Genomic DNA, 25,491 nt, shown 5'->3' on the forward strand with positions numbered 1-25,491 from the left:
GTAGACTATACACGCAGCAGCCTGTGACGAGAGAGGCATGATATGCATTATTATTATTATTGCCTGGAGTAATGTTTAACAAGATGTCACAGTAAGCTGAATTGTGTAGCCCAGGGGTAGGCTGCCATGTCTTGCCAAGTTCTACCAGTGGTTGTTTGTTTGTTTTTACGACTGGCTTTTTTTTTTACCAGTCGTACAATCCATCTACCAGAATTGCAATGGGGATAATTCACTTTTCAGCTAAATCAACGTAACAATGCGAAGTGTAATGGCTATTGCTATACGTTCGTTAATGATGAAACATGCAATCGATATTGTTCAATAGGCTAGACTGCTAGAGGCATTGAACAATGTATTATATAAGCCTATGCAATCCAAAATTGGTTGCTTTGAGAATACTGACACCACACGGTTTGCAATCCGCATAGATTGTGATCAGGTGCTTTCAGGTGCCATTTCAGAACTGGATGGGCCAGGTATCACAAGGCCAAGCTGGTTCATGTTGCAAGACAATAAGAACAGGGAGGTGGGAGGCTTTTTTTGTTAGCGTCACAAACTGGGTTTCTGTTTTTTCTCAGGCTCAGGTTATTGGGCAGTAAGTGTCAGATTCCCACCACTGAGAACCATCTCCTATGTACTGTGCAGTGGCACAATGGAATGGAATTATTATGAATTAATTATCACAACGGTGCTGTGTGTGTGTGTGTGTGTGTGTGTGTGTGTGTGTGTGTGTGTCATTAGAAAAAAAGTTATAATAACATTTGGATTCAGATTAAAAGGTACGCTCCAAATAATGCCTACTAGGCCTCGAAAACCACCTTGAATTTCTATAACAAATACTGTAGTACACTAAGGCATGATCTCTTGAGATAAATCCATGTAGGGACAGCCTGTGTTACGAATAGTAAAAAAGAAAAGAAAAAAATAAGTCGATGTACAATCTCACACACATCTACCACACAATCTTGAAGTTCGAGATTGTTGATCTGCTATTTTCGCTGCTGCAACACCACCAGGGCATAAGGGTTTGTCCTTTGATTTACCCCTTGCTTGGAATGAAGGCGAATTACAAATTGGTGTTTATTCTGCAGTTCAAAGCATCAGCTAGGCTAAAAGAATATATATATATAATACATAATAAATAAATATAGTGTTTCTTTGGGATTCATCCATGTCACTGAGCCTTGGAAAGGAGCATCTCTGAAGTGCACTGCTTTAAACATGGTCACTAAACATGGTACTTGATACTTAAAAAGATGAACTCATATTAATCGACTTGTAGGTTGCATTGCAAGTCTCATTCAACTGTCCCCACTCCTCAGTTAGGCCCCTCCTCTTGTGAGTATCATTTTACAATTTGTCAGTGGTTAAGACATAAATTTAGCTGAACCCAGGGATCTTTAACAAGGAGGATTAACGTCAAAATAGCCCATGTTAGTATGAGCCTGCAGATTAACCTTAGGAGGGGACTAGTGGGGAATGGGGATGGACAGATAAAGGCTGACAAAAGTGATGAAGACTATAGGAGAAAAGAGGGACAAACCAATATATTTAGTGTGTCATGTGTCAAAACATCCCTGTTCATGCTCAGAACCTGCACCACTCCAACATACACAAAGCCTGTTGCCAGGAGACCGGCTCGGCATGGTCTGTGTATACGCTCACAGCGGTGGCACTTCGGAGGGGGGGGGGGCGGCACAATCTGTGACTTGAGAAAGAAAAGCTTTCCCTGGACCGTTCTGAATGCAGAGGCCCTATGCACATTCAGGGCTCCATTTTCGTCACCGCTAAACCCCTTAGCCTTATCCCTAAACTTCAAAATTTTTGAATAGTTAAAATGGCCAGTCTACAAGCTCACAACGTGTCAATTTGTAGATTGGCTTTGAACTATTAAAAAAAATATATATATACACATATATAATATATTAGTAAAAAAAGGCAAAGAAGTTTAGGGGTTTAGCGGTGACGAAAATGGAGCCCTCACAACATACGCCATATTGGAAATAACGCTTCCTTCTTCCGGGCCTTTTCCGACTTCCTTCACAGCTGTTACCGATGATACTGATTAAGGCTCTATTTCATTCTAGTCAAACAGAGTCAGGGTGCTGCTATAATAGACCTTATGCAGACAGCGGCCATCTTGCCATTACGTTAATGGCAGGGTGGCAACTAGCTGCAATTTTCCATGACGGCCCATACAGTACGTCCAAACAGAAAAGTCCTATCGAATTGTATTAAACAACGTCAAACTCACCGACATTGCAGCTGTATGGAAAGTTTGAATTATCCTCTTTCTATCTGCAAAGTGTTTGTTTGATAAAAATCCACCGTTGAGAGATATCCATCAGTCCATAGTACCAATAATCAAAATAGATAATGTATTATGCCAAAAGGCCATATTTAATTATTGTATATTAAATATTAAATATGTGTTTCATTCATTTACGACACCTTGAGAGGTTATAGATTGGCTCTTTCCACTGTTTTTGAAAATGTTTGAAAAATAGCTTTTTTCAATATGGAGACGACTGTGACGATTATGCAAATAAATTGTAATTATCTCAAATAACTGATTATTAGGCAATTATGTACTGAAATAATTGTGACAAGCCTAAACATGTGTATCACAACAATTGAGCATGTAGATTTTCTATTTTCACTGTCTAAAATAGGAACAAATAGGGTGAAAGTGGTTAACTAACATAGGGAAAATGACAAATATCAGTTTTCAAGGAAACAAAATGCAGAACGGGAAGATGTGTCGATATATGAGACATCCGACATTTGTTTCCTCGCTTCCACAAAACCTAGCTATACCCAAAAGAGGCGGTGTTCCTTCTAAGATGAGTCCGACAGGCGACATACTGTATCCACTACTTACGAGTAAGACGCGCGAACGCGGGAAGCGAACGCACTCAGCTCCATATATGGGCACAAAAGGGGCCAGTGATTTGTTTGTTGTGGACCTGGCCCCTTTTGTGCCCATATATGGAGCTGAGTGCTTACTGATGCAACACACTCCATATTTGGATAGCGGGACAGACACACGGACAGACACACAGACATGATCTGCTAGGTCTCATAGTAAGTGCTCACTGCGTTCGCAACAAGTTACAACTTAGATGGCGGAAGAGAGACAAACTGGTTAACAGCAGTCCACAGATTACAACACTGATTGTATCATGTATGACTGACATAATCCCACACACAGTATTGTTTCCAGTCTTTCTTAACAATGTTCAACCCATGACAGGGCTTACTGAAAGGCCTCAGCCCGCACACACCAGTCGCTGCCAACAGAAAGGTATAATGATTATGATCAAACAAGAAACAAGTCTAACAAAGAACACCTCACTTATGCAACAATATAACGTCAACCTGACCAAAGCACCCACTGCCTGTATACTGTGTAGGTAAAAGAGAAAAGAGGATCTTGCAGATGTTTTCGTGCATACAAATACGGTTTCACTAGGAGGACAAATGTTTCGAGCACTGCATACGAGCACATGGCATAATGGTAAACAAAGACCAAACTTCGCCCCCAGAGAGGCAGATTTATGGCTACAATAATTATGGTATAGGAATAAATGATCGTCGTTTTTTGATCACCTTTCTAAAATGCACAGTGTTGATTCAACATGGCTTGGGTTAATTTTGAACACAGTTATGATGATATTCAGGCCTGTTTATCTATAGGCCGAGTTTTGGTTACACTGGCTTATATTTTCCATTGTTCTGCCACTGCCCACTAGCCACGCAGCAAACAAACCTTGGCACAAGCCATGGCTGGCAGCTGGCATGCAAAGAGAGAGGCAGGGGCCAATCAACACTTTGCTATTGTATGTGATTGTGAGAGCACAAATTAAGTAGGACACTGTGCAGAATACCATGTATGTATTCAAGGTTTGTGTGAGCACATTTGCTGTAATTTTTGTCTGTCTGTCTGTCTGTCTGCGTGCGTGCGTGCGTGCGTGTACGTGCGTGTGTGTGTGTGTGTGTGTGTGTGTGCGTGCGCGACTCCACGCTGCGTTTGAGCTGTGGACAGCAGCAGGTGTTGGAAACCAAAGCCCAGGTCTGCTAGTTTTCTGATGAATAAATGAATGAGTCAGCCACGCCAGAGTGACAGACTAGTGCTAGGAGTTAATGGTGGTATCTGATAATATCACCCCTGCAGGCGCTCCACTCCCCTCTGGACTCCTGGAGGCTTTTAGAGCCTTGGTTGAGAGCGGAAAGGCCAGAAGCCGTTGGCACATGATACTAGGTTCCGCGGTTACCGTACCCGATAGTGAGACGTCCCTATAACACCTCGGCTATGGTTTCTGATAACCTTTTGTATCCGACTGCTCTTTATCCCATTCTGAACGGGAACCCGTTTGGGTGGTTTTAATCATTGTGTTATACTTTAGCTATTGAAAAATAGCAGATCTACAAGCTCATAGCGTGGCACCGAGTGCCGAGCTACGAGCTTGTAGATCTGCTTTTTTTTTTTTTTAATCGTGAAAATGTGCCTGAAATCTTTGAATATATATTGTTACATAGTGAATGTTTTTAACCCAAATCTTTGCTTCTGGGGGAGGTCCCTGGAACAACATATTTTCAGATGGGGGTCGGTATTTCAGAAAACTGTCATGATTTAGAAGATTCGATGTCAGGCGTAAATGGGTTATTCACAGGCGCTTTAGTCGCTTTACCGAGCCCAGATTCACAAGATGACAACATCTAATCTTGTCCTGAAACTCTACTTTAATACTAATAGGCTGCATGAACTAGACTCCCTATAGCCAGTTTATCTTGCCCAAAATGTAGCCCTGCGCTCTGGACAAGGGAGGTGTTGTTGTTGTGACTTGACCTTGTAGCTACCTTGTGGCTATTCTCAGCATGTGACAATGTTGTTTTTAGAAGATAACATGCATAAACTTAGCAATTATGACTCCCCCCCCCAAATATGGCAGTATCAATGCAAATAATAGTATACTGCTAAGCCTTGACAGGCCTGTGATTTTGGAGAAAAAAAACGTTATTACAGTTGGATCATCAATATACACTCTCCATACTTCAGTTTGTGGTTTTGGTTTTGGTTTAAGTCACTATGCAGTGCCTGGAAGTAGCCGTTGTTCAGATTCACCAGTGAATTCCATATTCAGTTAGTCATCTGTTATTACCAGTATCAAAAGGTGTTTAGAATAGAACAAATCGAGCATGCACGTTTGTCACAGCATAATAGCCCACAAGAAATCAACTACTACTGTGGAAGATGGAATTCCAATGTTTTTCCTAATGTTATCAGTATTATAATAATAGCAATCTGGCCTGGGCCTGCCTTATCTTTTTTTAAGGATAATATAACTTCCCTATAAGTTCCCTCCTGTCTAACAGTCAAATGAATAACCAAATCCCGTTTGCCTCTCTCTGGTTTGCCAAAGTAAACGCCTCCGTGACAGACATGTCTGCACTTGGTTAGACCGTGAACTGCCTGCAGCTTATTGGCATGTTGCATTGTTAGGTTATAGGGTTAAGGGTGTGCTTCAATGCCATATCACATCAATACCTTTTCTACTGTGCACTTCCCAATGCCTTTGCAATAATACAAACATTTTCCATGTTAAAAGTTTACAACTTCATCCACACTTTGGGTTTAGATCATACTCTAGTCTCTATCCATCCATCCATCACCAACCATGCCTAAGTGCCTATACTGTGTTATGACACATGAAGATGTTACAATTCAGTTCCACAGCAGCATTCCAGACCAGACCGGCCATGGCATCATGCAGGGTCTTGGTTTGAGTGTATATTAAAACGACAGGAAACCGCCAGCTAGCATTAGCCACGAAAAGTTCAGATTTTTAACAAAGTGACACAGTTTATACAGGCAGCCCAACTATAACAGCAGTGCAGTCAGTGGGTATGTAAAGTTGTCCCGCCCACCCCCTACCGTTATGTTAAACTTTTTAAACCTTTAAGCGTACATTATTGTTTGGGAGTTAGAATATACAAACCTCTCGAAGAAGATCCTAACGATAAAAATCCCCACCGCCAGCGGCAAGGCAGAGAGCAAGTGTCCGGCTTTGGGATACTCAGTCCCCGGAGCTGGGTCTGCGAGATCCGCCCAGGTTACATTATGTGGCAGCCAGAATCTCTCGTTCCAAAACCAGGCTGAAAGAGCAGCCATTCTTCAACGGTTGTGTGTCTTGAGCTGTTTTATTGTAAAAAGTGCCGTTAACCCCAAAGAAGAATTTATAGCAGAAGTCAAAGAAGTATACATGGATGATCTCCTTCTTGAGTTTGTTGATGAGTTGCCCCCCACTTCACTAACGTTACCGCCTTAGGGAGATGCGAGGGAGGAAGGTAGAGGCTTACATCCCATCGCTCCGGAGTTTGACTTTGAGGAGGAACAGTCGTGCATTGATTGGTAGATGATTCGTTGTCTGGCAACCGCCGACGCCAGAGGACGCACGTTCTCTGTCTTGAGCTTACTTTTCTAGTTGAAAAAAAAAAAACTGTTAGCAGAGGATGGTTTCGTTCCATCGACCTCTGGGTTATGGGCCCAGCACGCTTCCGCTGCGCCACTCTGCTACCCGTTACGCTCATAGGGCCTGATTCTTCAACGCGTTTACGCTGATATAATGACGTGAAGCTAGCGGAAAGGCATTTACGTGGATTTCCCACATTAATTTGGAATTCATGGAAATGGCCGTGAACTTGACGCTCACGTAGGTTGGTCGGAAACTCCGTAAAATCCCACGGGACCTCTTTAGGTGGCGGACGAATTTACGGATATATTCAGAAGGCTTTAGTCTTCATGCTGAATCAATAAATAGTTCCCAAATCACAGATAAAATATGTAGGCATGTGTCCCGACCCTATAACATTGTTCAGCACATAAAAAAATGATATATAAAACTTGCACTTGTATGCCTATGCATGCATTCTAGAGGCAAGTCCCATAAGGAAACTGCCCCTGCAAGCGACACATTTTTATTTATTTATTAGGATATTTCTATAGCATGCGCGATTGCGCTGCTCACTTGACAGCCTTCTCTAGGCTAGCCTACTCGCAGTGCAACGTACGTGTTGTGAGCTTGTAGATCGGCTCCCGTGGACTCACGCTGCATGTTAAAAAACAAACTCACAATTATAATAAGAACATAGGCCTACACTTATCTGCATTCTGCACTGTACGAATCCAACATTGTTTAGTGTGTGTTAGTGTTATTTAGTGAGTCAGTTCTCTGACTGTCGGTGTGTGTGTGTGTGTGTGTGTGTGTGTGGGGCGGACAGCAGCATGCGGCCGCTGAACAGAGTCCAATCTGGGTGAAATTTACATTGGAAAATTAATATAACGGCGCGGTGAGCCCGGCAAGGACAGAACACGGCCCGGCCCGACTGTTATATGGTCTATGGCATTCTATGGTTCACAGACATGCCGGTCTGACAGACAGACAGCAGTCACGACGAGGGCTATAAATCCACATTATGGCATCAGCGCGTGCAATTTGGCCAGTCAGTTTTAAGCCAGCTCACCTTAATTAATTATAATATGGGCAACGTTGTAGCTGTGTAGGCTATATGCTGTAGGCTAGCTACTACATTGATCTCATCATGAGATGAATCAAGTTTGCCGTGTCCCGCGAATCATTTTAATATGACGACATCATGAAATGAATTTACATCTGATACATCGGATATCTATTTTACTTCTGCAGGCGAGTGTTCTTTCTTTTTTTATAACCCTGCAGTGCATTCATCAGTATCATTGCCGAGTTGTATATAGCATTATGGTCGTGTGGTGAACAGTACAAATTAACTTCTTTCTCATTATGTTAAAGTAACTGTAACATATCAGTTAACTCTGACATTTAAGGATCGAGTGAAGCAATGCGTGCCAAGTTGGCAAGTTTCGTTTATAATTATTTTTATACATATAACTCGCGCTGTTTGCTTGAAGATCTGTCCGTGCAGAGAACCTCCTGTCAAAATTAACTACTCTACAAGCTCATCGCGCTGTTGTATAGAATTTAAAGTTTGGGAATCCTCTGTGCCGGCTATGATGACGTATTTCGAGATTTCCTGTTGCCTTATATGGTGTAGAATGGGCGTGGATGTTCCAACTAACCAGGCGACAACAGGCGAATCGCTTGGGGAAAATGCGGAAAGGATACACTCAGCGATCCGCATAAATGAAGTGATTACACCAGCTTCTCTGAATAACACGTCATCTCAACGTAGCTTGATCGGACGGATAAATACGATATCTGTTTCCGCCACAGTGCAACGGTGGCGTATTTCTTTTTAATGAATCAGGCCCATAGAGTATATAGCTATGGTTACACTCTGGTCCATAGTAGCCCTAATGCTAATTCTGCCCTGCACTGGGCACTGGGCAGAATTAGCATTAGGGCTATAGCCTATGGACCAGAGCTAATACAATCCCTGGTTTAGGTACAGTATTGCCAGATTGTGAGAGAAATATGCAACTGTAGATTGGTCTGATTGATTGATTGATTGATTGATTGATTGATTGATTGATTGATTGATTGATTGATTGATTGATGTATTAACAGTTTGGAGAATTGCAGTACATTTCAAGCACAACTCAATACAAGCTGTTAACTGTGGACGACACCATACAAAAGCATTACACTTGTTTACAATAGGGTCCACCCTTCAATTCACCAGACAGGTCTATGAAAACAAGCCCAAAATAAGCGACTACTGAGGCTATTTAAAATAGATGGTGAGTCATGACTCATGAGTCATGACCATAAAAGTTTTGATATTGTGAAAAAATATAAAAAATGCTAAACAAATGATATTTATTATTAATTGTTGCAAATGTTAAATTTGTCAGTGGTGTCACAAAACCAAAATGCGGAAAGTAATGCAGTAATGCAGAATGATTTTTATAATATATTACAGCTTATTTTTTAGTGATGCATTATATTTTGCATTACCGCATTCCAGTAATCAGTAATATATTGCTTTACTAATGATGCGCATTACCCCAACACTGCTTTTGAAGGAGGCTAGGGATTAACATTTCTTAATGGCTGTTGGTAGGGCGTTCCACATTTTAGTGGCATCGGAGCTAAATTAATTTAACCCCTTGTTTGAGCCGAATCTGGGTTGCACATGGTTTGTTGAACTCCCTCTGGTGTTGTGATTGTGGACTTCGTTGACATTAAGGAAGTATTTTGACACTTTTATCGTTTTCTTCCCCTTTTTTACCTCCTCTATGATGATTTCCTCTTTTTGGCTGATGAATTGAACATGGCGGACCCTATTGTAAACAAGTGTCGTCCACAGTTAACATTTTTTTTATTGAGTTGTGCTTGAAATGTACTGTAATTCTTCAATCTGTTAATAAATAGGCCTACTTGAATCAATCAATCAATCAATCAATCAATCAATCAATCAGACAGACAGACAGACAGACAGACAGACAGACAGACAGACAGACTGACATGGCAACACTTTTTACTCTGAAGCGTAATGCTGCCCTCCACAGGCCGAAGATAGCTCGGTGGCCAATTCCATATAATTTTTGGGGTCCTTGACATGAAAATGTTTGATAACCACTGACATAGAAACATAGGGTTTTTCAGAAAACTGTCAGGATTTAGAAGGCATTTGTAGATCTAAATGGGTTAAAAAAAAAGTTTTGTCCTAACCCGACCCTGTGTGGTTTGGGCTTTAGGCCACTTAGGCTTTATAAATGCCTTTGCATTAGAGCTATGCTACTCTTGACTTCCTGCGCTCACATTAAATGAAGACCAGCCTTTCGACTGTAGCAGCTTGTGTGATTACAAAGCCTACTTTCCGCGGTGGATGCACTCTGACCCCCCACCACACCTAGGCTATAAAATGCACTTTTTGGCCAGAAAGGGAGAAACCGGAGAAAAAAAATCTCGTCTTTGTTTTTTTTTCTTGGTAATATCGGTAGAGGGCACATTGGAGTAACTAAAAGTATTTTTCTTCTGGTGAAGTAAAATCCTTTTCTGTGCAAAAAGTGCATTTTATGTGTGGTGGGGGGCTCAGAGTGCGTCCACCACGGAAAGTAGTCTCTGTAATGATGACACAAACCGTCTTTGTATTGGTGAGTAGCGAAAACGTTATTTTTATTTTCTCTACAATCGAGAGGCCGGTCTGCATTTAATACGATTGCAGGAAGATGAGAGTAGCATAGCTTTAATGTACATTACAGCTGGGGCTATGTAACACACTGTCACAAAGCCATAGCCACAGAATATGCACCTAGTTTGAATGTATAGAAATGAATGAACAGAAAGCACTGGCGGGATTTGAACCCACGCCTCGATTCATGTCTAAAATGACGGCCAAGTATGGGCAAGCACAGCCTAGTTCTCTTCAGAAACTACATTCTGTGGAATTTGCCAGCATGATGAAAAGACTGCAGGTTTATGTTGTGATGATGAAGAAGCAACATGCTTTGATGCTTTAGCAGAGGATGGTTTCATATCCATCGACCACTGGGTTCTGGGCCCAGCACGCTTCCGCTGCGCCACTCTGCCTTCCACTTCCCTGGATGGGATTTGAACACATGTAACCATTGTATCCATTATGCCACTGGGACTATGTATTGTAACACATTCCCACAGTCGTGGAATAGGTTGAATATTTAGAAATGAAATTAACATACACTGTTGGTAGTGGTTTTTGATGCCACAACTCCATAAAGACCTGAGACATGAAGTCACATCACAACCTCCTATCCTTGCATCCTTTTTGCATGACAAAGGAGCATTTTTCTTTCACGCTGAGATAGAAACTCAAGACAGCAGTTTGATGTTGCGATGAGTAATATGAAATCAAGAAAAAATGTTTAGGAGAGGATGTTTCAATTCATCAACCTCTGGGTTGTGGGCCCTGCAGTAGCTTCCGAGTTATGCACAATGGAAATTGATTGATATTATTATTGCACAATGCATACTTGCATAGTAATGGATGTTTGAAAGAATGCAATGTATATCTGAGCATTATATATCGGATATTCAGTGAATGAATCTCCAGAGATTAGTGACTTTCTGACTGGCTCGGGGCGGGCATATGATCTGTGCACTATACAGAAGAAAGACAGAGATGTGAAAGGTTTGTAAGTGCATGTATGTTTGTGGATCTGTTGGGGATTGATTACATGAAACCAGCACCTGTGCCTGCAGTGTCAATGTTTGTATAAACAAATAATTGGTCAGTCCAGTGATAAAATGGGCACCAACGTAATCAAAAAAGTCAAATTCTGATGACATAATGTCAAGTAAATATTGATTTCTAATCAGTAAAATATGTGCTAATCAAGTTAATTTTTTTTAACATTTTCACTTTACAGGGTGACACAAAGTTTGTCAAAGTTTTATCATGAAACATAAAAGTAAAATAATAGTTCTTCCATTTCCCCCTTTCTCTCACTACTGTAGTACCTCCACATAGCACCAGGGGGAGACATACCCTTGTAGTAGTACCACTGTGATACATCATCTTCACTACATGTACAAGTAAACTAATAGACTCACACAAATACCAGATCTACAACCTGTCACATAGTGTCGTAATGTGAGCATGTAGATCAGCAATTTTTTCTATTTTTGTGTGAGTTTCGACCTGACTGTATGAGGTCCTTGAAATAATATAATATGCAATTGGATAGTGTCAAGAAACAGTTTATGTGATTGGACAGAGACATGACACAGGATAAAATTGATTGGACAGTGACTAAAGTTGTTCCGATACCGATACTGGTATTGCATACTCGGGCCGATACCATCCTCGTACTCGGTACTCGGAACCGGAGTACCAAAACAACACATGGTTATTATTAAAGGATGCAAAAAGGCTGGAAAGTGAACTGTAGTTTATTCACCACACATTAACAAGGTTATATTTCGTTAGAAGAATACAATGCAATAAATAATTACAAGGGTATAAAAATATGTTTTTGTAATTCCCAAGAACCTGCTGTCTGTATGCAGTGGGGACCACAATTTGGACCACTGCGCTCCAGTCTGATTCCTGGGCACCGTTTGGACACCACTTGCGCATTAACAACCCCTCGTCACAAAAGTAACCCATTCTTTTTGTTTTAATTTCCTCTTGGCTCAACACAGCTGCCAGACATTTTTTCAGCGTGGGATCCTCAAATCGCAAATCGCCAAAAACAGCCGATCTACTAGCATAAATGTGTAGGCATGACAATTAAATTAAATTGGAGAAGAAGGGGGTAAAATAAGTGGTTACTCAACAAAAATAAAAAAGTACTCGTATCAGTACTCTGTATCGGCAAGTACTAAAAATGAAGTATTGTACACGTACTCGGTCTGAAAATAAATTAAATCGGGACAACTCTAACAGTGACATGTAACGGCTTATACATGCTTGGACAGTGAAATGAAACATTTCATAGGACTGGACAGTGACATCAAACCGTATATGATAAATTGATTGGACAGTAAAATAAAACGGGTTAATTGATTGGACAATGAAATGATGTCACAAAATAACCATTGGACAGTGACAGTACTACAGTAGACAATGCAGTCACGGCTCAGAATGCAGGACTTTTAATCTGGTATAGCGTCTAATAAGATTATTTCATCAGGTCATCTTAACATGCTACAAGATTCTAAAACAAATGAGGCACTACAGGCTGCTATTCAGATTGTCAGGGGTTGCCAGAATGCAGCACCTCATGTAATTTCATCTCACGTGATCTAGTGGTTAAAATGTTGGACTTTCACGCGGGAGGCCAGAGTTCGAATCCCGGGCGGTCCATGTGGAAGCAGCAGATTAGCAGAGGAAGTATAATTTGCAGTGGTGACAAACGGTTAATTGTGATATGTGTGAGAAGAGAAGACACCATATAGCCTAAACATGTGTGAGTGGACACTTTACAGACACTGTTGGTATTGTGTATGAGAGCACACTTTACAGACAATGTTGGTATTGTGTGTGAGAGGACACTTTACAGACACTGTTGGTATTGTGTATGAGAGCACACTTTACAGACACTGTTGGTATTGTGTATGAGAGGACACTTTACAGACACTGTTGGTATTGTGTATGAGAGCACACTTTACAGACACTGTTGGTATTGTGTATGAGAGCACACTTTACAGACACTGTTGGTATTGTGTGTGAGAGCACACTTTACAGACAATGTTGGTATTGTGTGTGAGAGGACACTTTACAGACAATGTTGGTATTCTGTGTGAGAGGACACTTTACAGACAATGTTGGTATTCTGTGTGAGAGGACACTTTACAGACAATGTTGGTATTGTGTGTGAGAGCACACTTTACAGACAATGTTGGTATTGTGTATGAGAGGACACTTTACAGACAATGTTGGTATTCTGTGTGAGAAGACGCCTTTAGTCCTGCCATTCACTTCTCATATGTCTCCTTGTAGTCTGTTTTTCTCTCGTTCACATCATGAACCGCAATATTGGATCTTTGAAGTGTTTGTGCCTTCTTCTTTACACAGTAAGAGTGTGCAGCATCACACTGCATAACTTTCACTGACAGTGAAAGATCTGGGAACATGTCCCCCTCCCTCTCTACACAGTGAATTATAGGGGTGTAACGATACATTTTAACAGCGATACGATACGTATCACGATACATTTAAGGCCTTGGTCTGCTTTTTCTCACCAAAAAACACCAAAGCTCTACCAAGATTGTGAGCTTGTAGATTTGCAATGTCTGGCTGCTACGTTCACCCCAGAATTTGGAGTCTATGGGGTTCAATTGGTTTATGTAAACAAACAAATTTCCTATCACACAAACTTTTGGCGCCCCCTCTCCCCCTGTAGTAACTGTTGAAGACCCCTGGATTGGGTTGTATATTCTATTTACCTGCCATTTGTATATTTACCTGATCATGATGTAACTATTCCAGTTGGTGACATACATTATACAGTTAGTATATAGCTCCTTTGCTCGGAAGAATGGAACGGGGCTTGAGGCCGTGGCCGGGTTGAGGACGGGTTCCTTTGAGACCATAACATTGAGTGTGTGTTAGTTACATTATGACAAGGTAAATAGGCTACACAACAACAGTAATCTTACTATAAATGCGCCACGTCTCTGCGTGTGTGCGTGCGTGTGTGTACGGTTGTAATGCACGTAACTTGAGAACCGTTCGCCCCACCGACTTCACATTCGACACACGCGCTCCACACCCCCACAGGGAGTGCAGTGCCCGGTATCGAGTCGGTCAGACCCACGGTTCTCCAGAACCATCACAAAAGGCTCTGCTCAGGCTCTGCCAGTGGGCCTAATCAGCCTAAGGCCCCTCACCTGTGCAATTCCCAGCCTCTGCCTCAGCCAATTGATCACCATGGCAACCCCACACCTGCAAATTGATTTACTTAACCACTACACTTTTCACAGTCAGTTTGCACTCTTCGGGCACAGACAGACAGACAGAGACAGACAGACAGATACAGAGATCGCCATGACAAATTGACAACGGGTATTATTAGGTTCCCAAGTTGCATCGTTCTCAAGTAGGCCAGTGGCCGACGGGCACGTACAGGTCTAGTAATAATAATAATTATAATAGTAATAATGTCTACAGTACGGCCAGGTCGTGGCAGCTCTTGGACCGGACTTTGGCTGCCACGCGCTGGTTGTTCCTCGCCACCAGTCGGTCGAGGAAGCGCCGGGCCTTCTGGGTAACGCTGTCCTTGCGCTTCCCGTGTGGCCGCCGCCCGTGGCCAGTGGCCACGCCCCTCTCTTCTCTGTCGGCATGGTTACGGTGCAGGCGGATCTGTCTGACCACGCCCTCAAACAGCTCGGCCACATTGTGCTGCAGTGACGCAGAGGTCTCGATGAACTTGCAGTCAAACACCACCGCACACTTACGGCCCTCTGGGAAATGTAGGCAAAACACAAGAACTATAGTTAGTCACACGCACGGCCCTCTGGGAAATGGTGGCAAAAACACAGGAACTACAGTCATACGCCCAAGTCCCCAGAACGGCTGCGGGCAACGTTGAAGCCACCGACTGTAGTGGTCACAACTTGTTTAATATCTATGGAGAAACCAATGGATGCCTCACTATACTGCACACGCTCAGCCCTCTGGGTAATATAACATCTGGGCACACCCCTCATGAACAAACATGCACATACACACGTAACATCTGACCTCGCACATATAGCTACCTTCCACGGCGACCTCTCGCGACCTCACCAGGTCACTCTTGTTGCCCACGAGGATTATGGGAATGTTGTCGGCCTGCCGTGTGCGACGCAGCTGGATCCTCAGCTCGGAGGCGGAGTCAAAGCTTGACCTGTCAGTGATGGAGTAGACGATGACATAAGCACTGCCCACCTTCATACAGGAGTCCTCTTCTTCCTAGAGAGAGAGTCATAGGCGGAGAGAGTCAGACTGTGCAGTGTGTGCACCCACTGCACACAAAACGAGGTAGAGACTGAGCTACTCTTCCTAACCGTCTGCCCACTATACCAAGACATCAGAGACATATATTACAATCACCCAAGGAGAGTTTGAAAACATGACTAATGACAAAAAACAACAATGTGCAAACACAGCAGTGAGATTTGTGAGCTGCTGTGACAGGAGAAGGATGTCAAATGGAATACAAGCACCTTAAGGAATACAAACCATTGTGTGTATACACTGTTTATCAAAAGTATAAAGCTAATTATATATGGATGTATATTGTATCAAAAAATGCACAATCTTTTATAGTTTCACCAGATAGTATTACCCAAAGTGTTAATGTAACACAGCTCTGTTTACACGGGGGCGAGGGTCGCGAGACATGGCCAAAGCATTTCCGGGGGCCCCCATGCAGGCAAAAACGTTGAGAACCCCTATATCCTAGAGTGTCTTTCTCTCTGTCTCCCACTGTATAGCTCCACTCAGACGTTGTAGTGATCCCAGATAAATAATTAAATATCAAATATTTGAACATTTTGGGGGGGTCCCCGGCCGTCCTGTGAGCAACTTGAGGAGACTTAAAGTAGCTATAAACACTCCCCAAAAAATGTAGTCTCTGTGACACATCTAGAGGCCACAATCTGCATTCAAAGATTTCCCTAGAAGATTTGCCATTGGTCGATTTGCCTGTCTACTTGGTTAGTCATTTCGACCGGGTTTTTTTTTTCCAATGACAAAGCTTCTATAGGAACATCTTTTAATGCAGATTGTGGCCCCAAGATGTGTCACAGAGACTACATTTTTTTTCGGGGCATTTTACTCATTGCTGGCTGTCTGAATAAAAACAAAAGAGATTGACTCCTGGTCTAGGAGCGATACCCGGGAGGGTTCTGACCCCAAAATCAACCTGATTATGTGAGCCCATCTTACTGCAGTAAGCCCTATTTATACCTTGTCCAAACGCCAAAGCCTCGCTCGCCAGAATTTGACGATTTACAAGCACACAACATGTCCTGCAACTGCAAACGTGTTGTACACTTGTAGATCAGGCACGCACGCACACACACACACACACACACACACTCACACGCACGCACACATACACACACGCACACGCATACACACACACGCACACACACGCACGCGCACGCACACATACGCACACGCACATGCATACACACACACACACACACACACACACACACACACACACACACACACGCACACGCACGCACACATACGCACACGCACGCACACACACACACACACACACACACACACACACACACACACGCACACGCACGCACACATACGCACACGCACATGCATACACACACACACACACACACACGCACACGCACATGCGCACACGCACGCACACACACACACACACACACTCAAAGTGTGTACCATTTTGTCGTTGTCCCAGGTATCCATGACGATCAGGGTGGTCTCTTGTCCGTCCACAGCCAGTGTCCTCTCATATGTAATCTCTATAATAATAATAATTCATAACTTATTGTTATTAATATACTGTATGAATGAATGTCCCTCATACATATTGTTGGTTGACTCATTTTCCCCTGACAAAACATAATAATTAAACATAGTTAACTTTCACTGCTGTAATTTGAAAGGACGACTTCACACATTTGTTCACAAGTGAGGGGAGGACGGAGAAGGAGATCAGCCGGAGAATCGGAGCGGCAGGGGCGGTATTGCAGTCGCTGTACTGCACTGTTGTGACGAAAAGAGAGTTGAGCCAGAAGGCAAAGCTCTCTGTCTACCGAGCAATCTTCGTTCCTACTCTCACCTATGGTCATGAAGTGTGGGTCATGACCGAAAGAATGAGGTCGCGTATACAAGCGGCCAAAATGAGTTTTCTTCTACGGGTGGCTGGCATCTCCCTTAGAGACAGGGTGAGAAGTTCAGTCACACGAGAGAGACTCAGAGTAGAACCGCTGCTCCTTCGCCTGGAAAGGAGCCAGCTGAGGTGGTTCGGCCATCTGGTTAGGATGCCTCTCGGGCGCCTCCCTAGGGAGGTCCTCGGCGCACTTCCCACTGGGAGGAGACCCCGGGGCAGACCAAGGCGCAGTTGGAGGAAACACATCGACTCACTGGCCTTGGAACGTCTCGGAATCCCCCAGGAGGAAGTCACTAATGTTGCTCTGGAGAGGGAAGTCTGGAGCACTCTAGTGGAGCTGTTGCCCCCATGACCCGACTACGGATAAGCGGTTGAAGATGGATGGATGGATGGATGGACAACCTATCTTCTAGGGATGTCCCGATACACTTTCTTCGTTCCCGATTCGATCCCGATACCACAATGTCTGTGTTAGCCGATACCGAATTCCGATACCAGAAAATAATAAAATCATAAAAAAAAGAAAATTACTGATATTATCTGCCATATGTCAACCCCTTACCTCTGTGTCGGATCGGTGGTTAGACTGGCATATTCGCCGATACCGATATGACCTGATATGACCAAAAAGGGCCGATACCGATACAGTATCGGGACATCTCCACTATCTTCATATAATTGCTCCTCACTAATGTTGATGATAATATGGTATTTTTTGTACCATAGCCCCTCTATCTCAGGGGGCTGTGGACAGTTCAGAAACCCGCCTAAGTGACATCATCGTTAGGCAGTTAAAAAAAACAAAACAAGATATAGGCCTACAGTATTTATTTTCTGAGGGTCCGCTAGCCCCCTCCTATAGGCACAGCTTTGTGTGCAAGTGTGATTTATTTTTGTTAACGCGAGAAAGCCTTCTGTTTCTATTAGCTTGGTATGCCCATCGATGATGCCACTGGTGGCTGAAGTTGTCCCTATAAGCGTGCCCCACCTCCACACTCCTCTCCGTCCGTTCTCCCGGCAAAGATTCCCGCCAGGGTGCTCTTCCCGACGCTGTGGTCTCCCAGCAGCACCACGCAGTACACGCTGTGGGCGTCGTCTTCCTCCTCGGGCTCCGCCTCCGACTCGGACCCGGAACTCCAGTGGGGAGCTCTGGACGGGGCCGACGGACACTGCTGCCCCCGGTGGCCGCCATGACGATCAGACTGGTGGAAACCGGGTTGAGGGACGCCCAGGTGATAGGACGCAGACTGACGCAGCCCCCGGTGGCTGGGAGGACACCCCGAGGAGAGGGGGAGGGGCGTGCTGGACGTCCTGGACAGAGGCTCCTTCACGGTCGGTATGGAGGCGGGAGTGCAGAGGGTCCTCTCTATGATAAGAGGGGCGTTGACGGCCATGGTCTCCATGGTAACAGGGGCGTTGAGGGTCATGGTCTCCATGGTAACAGGGGTGTCGAGGGTCAAGGTCTCTACGATAATGGGCGTGTTGATGGCCATGGTCTCCATGGTAACAGGGGTGTTGAGGGCCGTGGTCTCTACAATAAGAGGGGTGTTGAGGGCCATGGTCTCCATGGTTACAGGGGTGTTGTGGGCCATGGTCTCTACGATAATGGGTGTGTTGAGGGCCATGGTCTCCATGGTAACAGGGGTGTTGAGGGCCGTGGTCTCTACAATAAGAGGGGTGTTGAGGGCCATGGTCTCCATGGTTACAGGGGTGTTGTGGGCCATGGTCTCTACGATAATGGGTGTGTTGATGGCCATGGTCTCCATGGTAACAGGGGTGTTGAGGGCCGTGGTCTCTACAATAAGAGGGGTGTTGAGGGCCATGGTCTCCATGGTTACAGGGGTGTTGTGGGCCATGGTCTCTACGATAATGGGTGTGTTGAGGGCCATGGTCTCCATGGTAACAGGGGTGTTGAGGGCCGTGGTCTCTGCAATAAGAGGGGTGTTGAGGGCCATGGTCTCCATGGTTATAGGGGTGTTGTGGGCCATGGTCTCTACAATAAGGGGGGTGTTGAGGGCCATGGTCTCTACAATAAGGGGGGTGTTGAGGGCCGTGGTCTCTACAATAAGGGGGGTGTTGAGGGCCATGGTCTCCATGGTAACAGGGGTGTTGAGGGCCGTGGTCTCTGCAATAAGAGGGGTGTTGAGGGCCATGGTCTCTACAATAAGGGGGGTGTTGAGGGCCATGGTCTCTACAATAAGAGGGGTGTTGAGGGCCATGGTCTCTACAATAAGGGGGGTGTTGAGGGCCATGGTCTCTACAATAAGAGGGGTGTTGAGGGCCATGGTCTCTACAATAAGGGGGGTGTTGAGGGCCATGGTCTCTACAATAAGAGGGGTGTTGAGGGCCATGGTCTCTACAATAAGGGGGGTGTTGAGGGCCGTGGTCTCTACAATAAGGGGGGTGTTGAGGGACGTGGTCTCCATGGAAACAGGGGTGTTAAGGGCCATGTTCTCTATGGTGATGAGGGTGTTGAGGGCCATGTTCTCTATGGTGTTGAGGGTGTTGAGGGCCATGTTCTCTATGGTGTTGAGTGCCGTGGTTGCTCCATGGTCGCAATATGAAGATGGCAGTGTTGAGGGTCACAGTCCCTACGGTAACAGCATCAGGGCGTTTGGTCAGGCTGTTACGAAGGATCAAGGAAAAACACATATGTTAGTCACAGTGTGGTGTCAACATGATGGGTGAAGTGTACCCTTACAGTACTCAATAATAATAATAACTAGAAAAGTTGCAATTTGAAAATTTCTATAACGCTTGAATAGTTTGGTCTTCTGCCCCTGCAAGGGAATTTATGTCTTCATAAACGATTGTAAAACGTAGATTGGTTACGTAACCAACAACAGCCAATTAACTACTGCAAACGTTATGAAAAGCTCGGCCAATCACAACGGAAGTTAGGTAGGTTACTCCAGAAAAAGGAAAATAAGAAAGTGTGACCATAACTATAGTCTGGTTGCCGTTTGGGCAACCACACTAACTAACAATAACTTTATTTGTAGCACAGAAGTTATTGCTGAACAGCAACAATTGAAGCACGACATATAAATAAAATAAAACACACGTTTAAAAGCCTACAAGGATAAGGATAGCAGAGATAAGGGAATAGCATAACACAAGTTCTGGCAAGCGATAAAACACATTTTAGCAGACGAAGGGGAGAAATACAGTTGTCCACAGGAAACACAGTGTAAGTACAGGCATCAGCCCACATCAACAAGCAGACACATACACAGCAGATGAGGTGAAGGAGTAAGAGTAGGAGAAGGCTTTCCTGGGCCACTTCATCCCTTTTGCAACCAGATCTTATTATAATGATGTTTGGGAAACAAGAAACATCATTAAAATAAGATCTGGTTGTGTCCCTTAAAGCATTATTATCTTACCAGATGATTAGTTTGAGTCAAGTAGTCACCTAATAGCTCTAATTAAAGGGCAACTTCACTCATTTTGAACCCAAATCCCATTTTTAGTACCTACACATTACTGTATGTGTGTTGTGTAACTTGTGTATATGACTCAACACATAAAATCAAACAGTAACTGCATGAAAGAAAGAAGAAAACATTTATTCACTTCCATTGGATTATCATATAACAAACACCAAGTTAGATATAGATAGATAAGATAGATAGATAGATAGATAGAGAACTTACATGGTGTCTCTTCGGTCCAACTTCTGTCTGTCTGCACTGCCTGTGTATGTGTGTGTGTGTGTGTGTGTGTGTGTGTGTGTGTGTGTGTGTGTGTGTGTGTGTGTGTGTGTGTGTGTGTGTGTGTGTGTGTGTGCGCATGTGCATGTGCATGTGCATGTGTGTGTGTGTGTGTGTGTGTGTGTGTGTGTGTGTGTGTGTGTGTGTGTGTGTGTCTGTGTGTGTGTGTGTGTGTGTGTGTGTGTGTGCGTGCGTGCGTTTGTGTAACAGTACCCTCCGGGTCGTCATGGCAACCTGTCTGCGAGAAGTTCCACAACGACATAAAAAATGTATGAATGGAATCACTGGAATACCTGTCTGTCTGTTTGTCTGTCTGTCTGTCTGTCTGTCTGTCTGTTTTGCCTTCAACTTGTTTACCAAAAATGACTTGATATCACAGGCTTTATAGCAATTTGTAGACAATGTTATATGGGCCTTTAAAAATAAAATAAAAAATGTGTATATATGTATTATATATTTGGCCCACTATTCCGATCAATCAAATTCAAAATCAATTTCCCATAAACTTTGTAGTTATTTCTTAGCTCCAGTTTAACCAAACAAACAACGAAACAACAGACCTAAAATGTACATGCAGACTGATAGCATGCTGTTAGACATAGCCTAGACATAGCTATAGGTTTATTGTGTACCTGGTATCCTAGCTACTTTGTAACACTTCATTGTTTTCTTGGCTCTGTCTGTGTGTGTGTGTGTGTGTGTGTGTGTGTGTGTGTGTGTGTGTGTGTGTGTGTGTGTGTGTGTGTGTGTGTGTGTGTGTGTGTGTGTGTGTGTGTGTGTGTGTGTGTGTGTGTGTGTGTGTGTGTGTGTGTGTGTGTGTGTGTGTGTGCTCGCTCGTGCGCGCGAAGCACTGAAGCACAGTGACTGACTGCCAAGTTTCCATCAACTAACACACACACAGTCACAAACACACACACACACACACACACACACACACACACACACACACACACACACACACACACACACAGCGTTCTGATGAAGGACAGACCAGATCCTCTCCACATCCCAGACTCTTCTCAAACTCCACATTGTAGACGGTAGAACTGCAGTGCAGATTCACAATGTTCCCAATTCTCTGAAGTATTTAAATCTGAAGAGCTATAGTCCGGCAGCCGGCAGGCTTCTTTCGTTTAAAGCGGGAAATGTGGTATAGTCTTTTTTATTGGCCTAAAATATTGTCTATATACATACATTCATGAATCCACTTGCTGACCGGCTGTTAGTATTGGGCAATCTTTTTTATAGGGGTTTCTTGTGACCCCACCAAGTACCATTAACATCCTATATGGCTGGCAAAAATGTCGAATTTTCATTTTGCTTAAAGTAGCATGTGACATATCAAACTAGGGTTCTGAATCCATTCCAAGCATTAGTTTTGCACAAAATACACTCCTTGTGCTAAAAGCAGCCACAGCCACTTGCCCAAATGTCCAAGGGAGTGTATTTTGTGCAAAACTAATGCTTGGAATGGATTCAGAATCATGAAAACCCCCTAGTTTGACATGTCACATGCTACTTAACTTAAAGCAAAAGGAAAGTTGACATTTTTTGTCATTTTTGCCAGCCATAGGATGTTAATGGTAGGGTCACAAGAAACCCCTATATATGCATATAGACAATATTTTAGGCCAAAAAATATATAATCCCACCCGTCCACCTCGGCTGCCGGACTACTAGTACCTATTCAGACTCGCCACCTCGATCAGCCCGTAGCACTTGACCTATAACCTTGACAACCATGCAGTCTTAACATATTCAAATATCATTTAGATAGTATACAATTTAGGCATTTAGCAGACGCTCTAATTCCAGATCGATTTAAAGTAAGCAAGAACAATGCTAATACATACCTGATTGTCATCAGGAATCATAAGTAAGCTAAGAACCTATAACATCCGTCTAACAGTAGAATATCTGTACAATGAAACTATATACACAAGTGCTACAATTGTCTACATAAAAATGCTACCTAAATGATATAAGTTGAGCCTTTGCATATATGCCTGTCAGGTCGTCGAGGCTATGGCAGTGCTATGGCAGGTGCTTACGGGTTAAGATGGAGTCTAGTTCTGAATTCTGATTGCAATGGGAAGTTCATTCCATAGTTTTGGAGCCTGAAGGGAGAAGAGTTTGGGACGTGTGGAGCGTTGTCCCAGCATTCTTTGTGAATGTTCTTCCAGCTTCCCTGTGTTGGCTGATCTGAACGTATGGGGGGGTTTGTAGGGTCCGATCAGACTTGTCACTTTGAACATATGGGGTCACGGTGCCATACCTTTGAATGCCTGCATTAGAGTTTTGTACTCTGTGCAGGCAGCAACCGGGAACCAATGGAGGGAGCAGAGAAGGGGGGAGACATTTGAGAATAGCATAAGTCTAAATAAATAACATTATGCACATTTTAAACTATAGAAACTAGGATGCCAGGTCAATAAATAACACGGCATGTGATTTGTTGGCCTGGCATTATATAGTTTCTTAGCCATGGTTCGTACATGGCTCGTACTTCACGAGCATCCTGGTTCAACTTCAGCCTGTTTTTTGGGAATGCTACGTACATTTACAGAGCAAACGAGTACATAAACGTTCAAATTTCAAATAATAAAGTGCTCACCCCCCGGGCCCCAACCGATAGGGGCGTGTGGTTGAAAGCCTATGGCGAAATTAACAGCTCGGATTAAAATGCTTTTTATTAAACAGGTAAACATATGTGGCACCATGGGTGAGTACTTTATATTTTAAATCTGAATGTTTATGTACACGTTTGCTCTGTAAATGTAGCAGTCCCAAAAAACAGGCTGAGGTTGAAGCTTGACTGTTATGATTATGACAGTCATTGTTTCTATACTTTCATCATTTATTTCCAATCCATGCTGATCCACATTTATGCCTGCCTGCCTGCCTCACTCATGTAGTTCTTGTACTGTATTTGTGTCGTTCTCTGCTATCTGGATCCATCTGGTGGACTCTCTGAGTAATCACACCAGGTAGGAGCAGTCTGTTCTGTTGTGGTACAGTTTTTTGACTGATTGGATACTATAGGCTACTTTATTCAGTTAGCAAATAGTACAGTGGTACAACTCTGCACAAAACGTTCGGAAACTTAACTTTGGTCGATTATTTGTCCCCTTCAATAATAATAGTTGGTATTGTATTTTATATTGTTTTATCGTTGATTCATCACTTTTACATTAGCCCCCAAAACATTTGCTCAAATCCCCTGTAATATTTTTCTGTTATTCACCCTCGTTTTCAGTTTCTCTTGTAATACAGTAGTACAGTAATAAGGACAAATCAACACATATTGGCCATTTTTACACTTTATAAATGTTACACTCATGTGTTACCGAACTCAGTAGCGTGTGGAAGATCCGTGCACACCCACAACAGTTTGGCACCTCCTCCTCCTCATGCTGGTCACCAAACCAGAGCCATCTAATAGAAGAGAAATACATAGCTCTCAATGATGACGTAAGAAATATGGTCATTTATGTAATCTGGTCCCAGCAAATCAGGCACAAATTTGCTGTTTTATTTGCATACGCATCAAAAGTGGCGGGTTGGCTGGGACGGTTTTTGGCACAAAGTAACCACAGTATACCGCTAATCAACTTAAAAATTATATATAGTATATGTATGACTAGCTCTCAATGATGACGTAAGAAATATATGGTCAAGGCTCAAGGCGGAGACCGATCAGAAGGAGGAAGCGGAGAGTCGGCTCAAGGCGGAGACCGATCAGAAGGAGGAAGCGGAGAGTCTGCTCAAGGCGGAGACCGACCAGAAGGAGGAAGCGGAGAGTCGGCTCAAGGCGGAGACCGACCAGAAGGAGGAAGCGGAGAGTCGGCTCAAGGCGGAGATCGACCAGAAGGAGGAAGCGGAGAGTCGGCTCAAGGCGGAGATCGACCAGAAGGAGGAAGCGGAGAGTCGGCTCAAGGCGGAGACCGACCAGAAGGAGGAAGCGGAGAGTCGGCTCAAGGCGGAGATCGACCAGAAGGAGGAAGCGGAGAGTCGGCTCAAGGCGGAGATCGACCAGAAGGAGGAAGCGGAGAGTCGGCTCAAGGCGGAGACCCATCAGAAAGCGGAGGCGTTGGCAAAGGCTGAAACACTCCATAGGAGAGTTGAGGAGTTGGATGCTCTACTGGTGATTGAAGCTCTGCAGACCCATGGTGCCATGGAGAAGATGGCGGCAGCCGAAAACGCAGCAGTAGAGCTTAACCTCCAGCTGAAAGTGGAGACTCAGCAGAAGCTGGAGTCTGTTGTGATGTTGGAGTTGAGAGTCGCCGATCTCGAGAGACAGCTTCAGGAGTGGACTGACTCAACCAGTAAAGCTGATGAGGTCAACCTCCCCCTTTTTAATCACGTCACTTTACATAAATGGTACTTTGCATGTATAAAACATCTGTGAAGCAAAGTAACCCAGTTTTCTTTCAGATACAAAAACGTTCTGATGATACCATGCAGCTGTTTGACAGCCTGGTTTCTAATCAG

The 25,491-nt window shown here is 43.8% G+C and overlaps 1 protein-coding gene across 1 annotated transcript in view; it reads right to left on the minus strand.

Annotated features, from left to right (window-relative positions):
- cers5 (ceramide synthase 5) overlaps positions 1-6,364 on the minus strand; it is a 33,852-nt gene extending 27,488 nt beyond the window's left edge. Inside the window, exon 1 of the mRNA XM_080786240.1 lies at positions 6,000-6,364. Coding sequence (XP_080642366.1) covers positions 6,000-6,172 — 173 coding nt within the window. The 5' untranslated portion in view covers positions 6,173-6,364. The remainder of the gene's footprint in view (positions 1-5,999) is intronic.
- Positions 6,365-25,491: the final 19,127 nt, after the last annotated feature.

Source organism: Protomyctophum bolini, assembly GCF_963924005.1.
Source record: "Protomyctophum bolini genome assembly, chromosome: 2".
Taxonomy (NCBI): Eukaryota; Metazoa; Chordata; class Actinopteri; order Myctophiformes; family Myctophidae; genus Protomyctophum; species Protomyctophum bolini.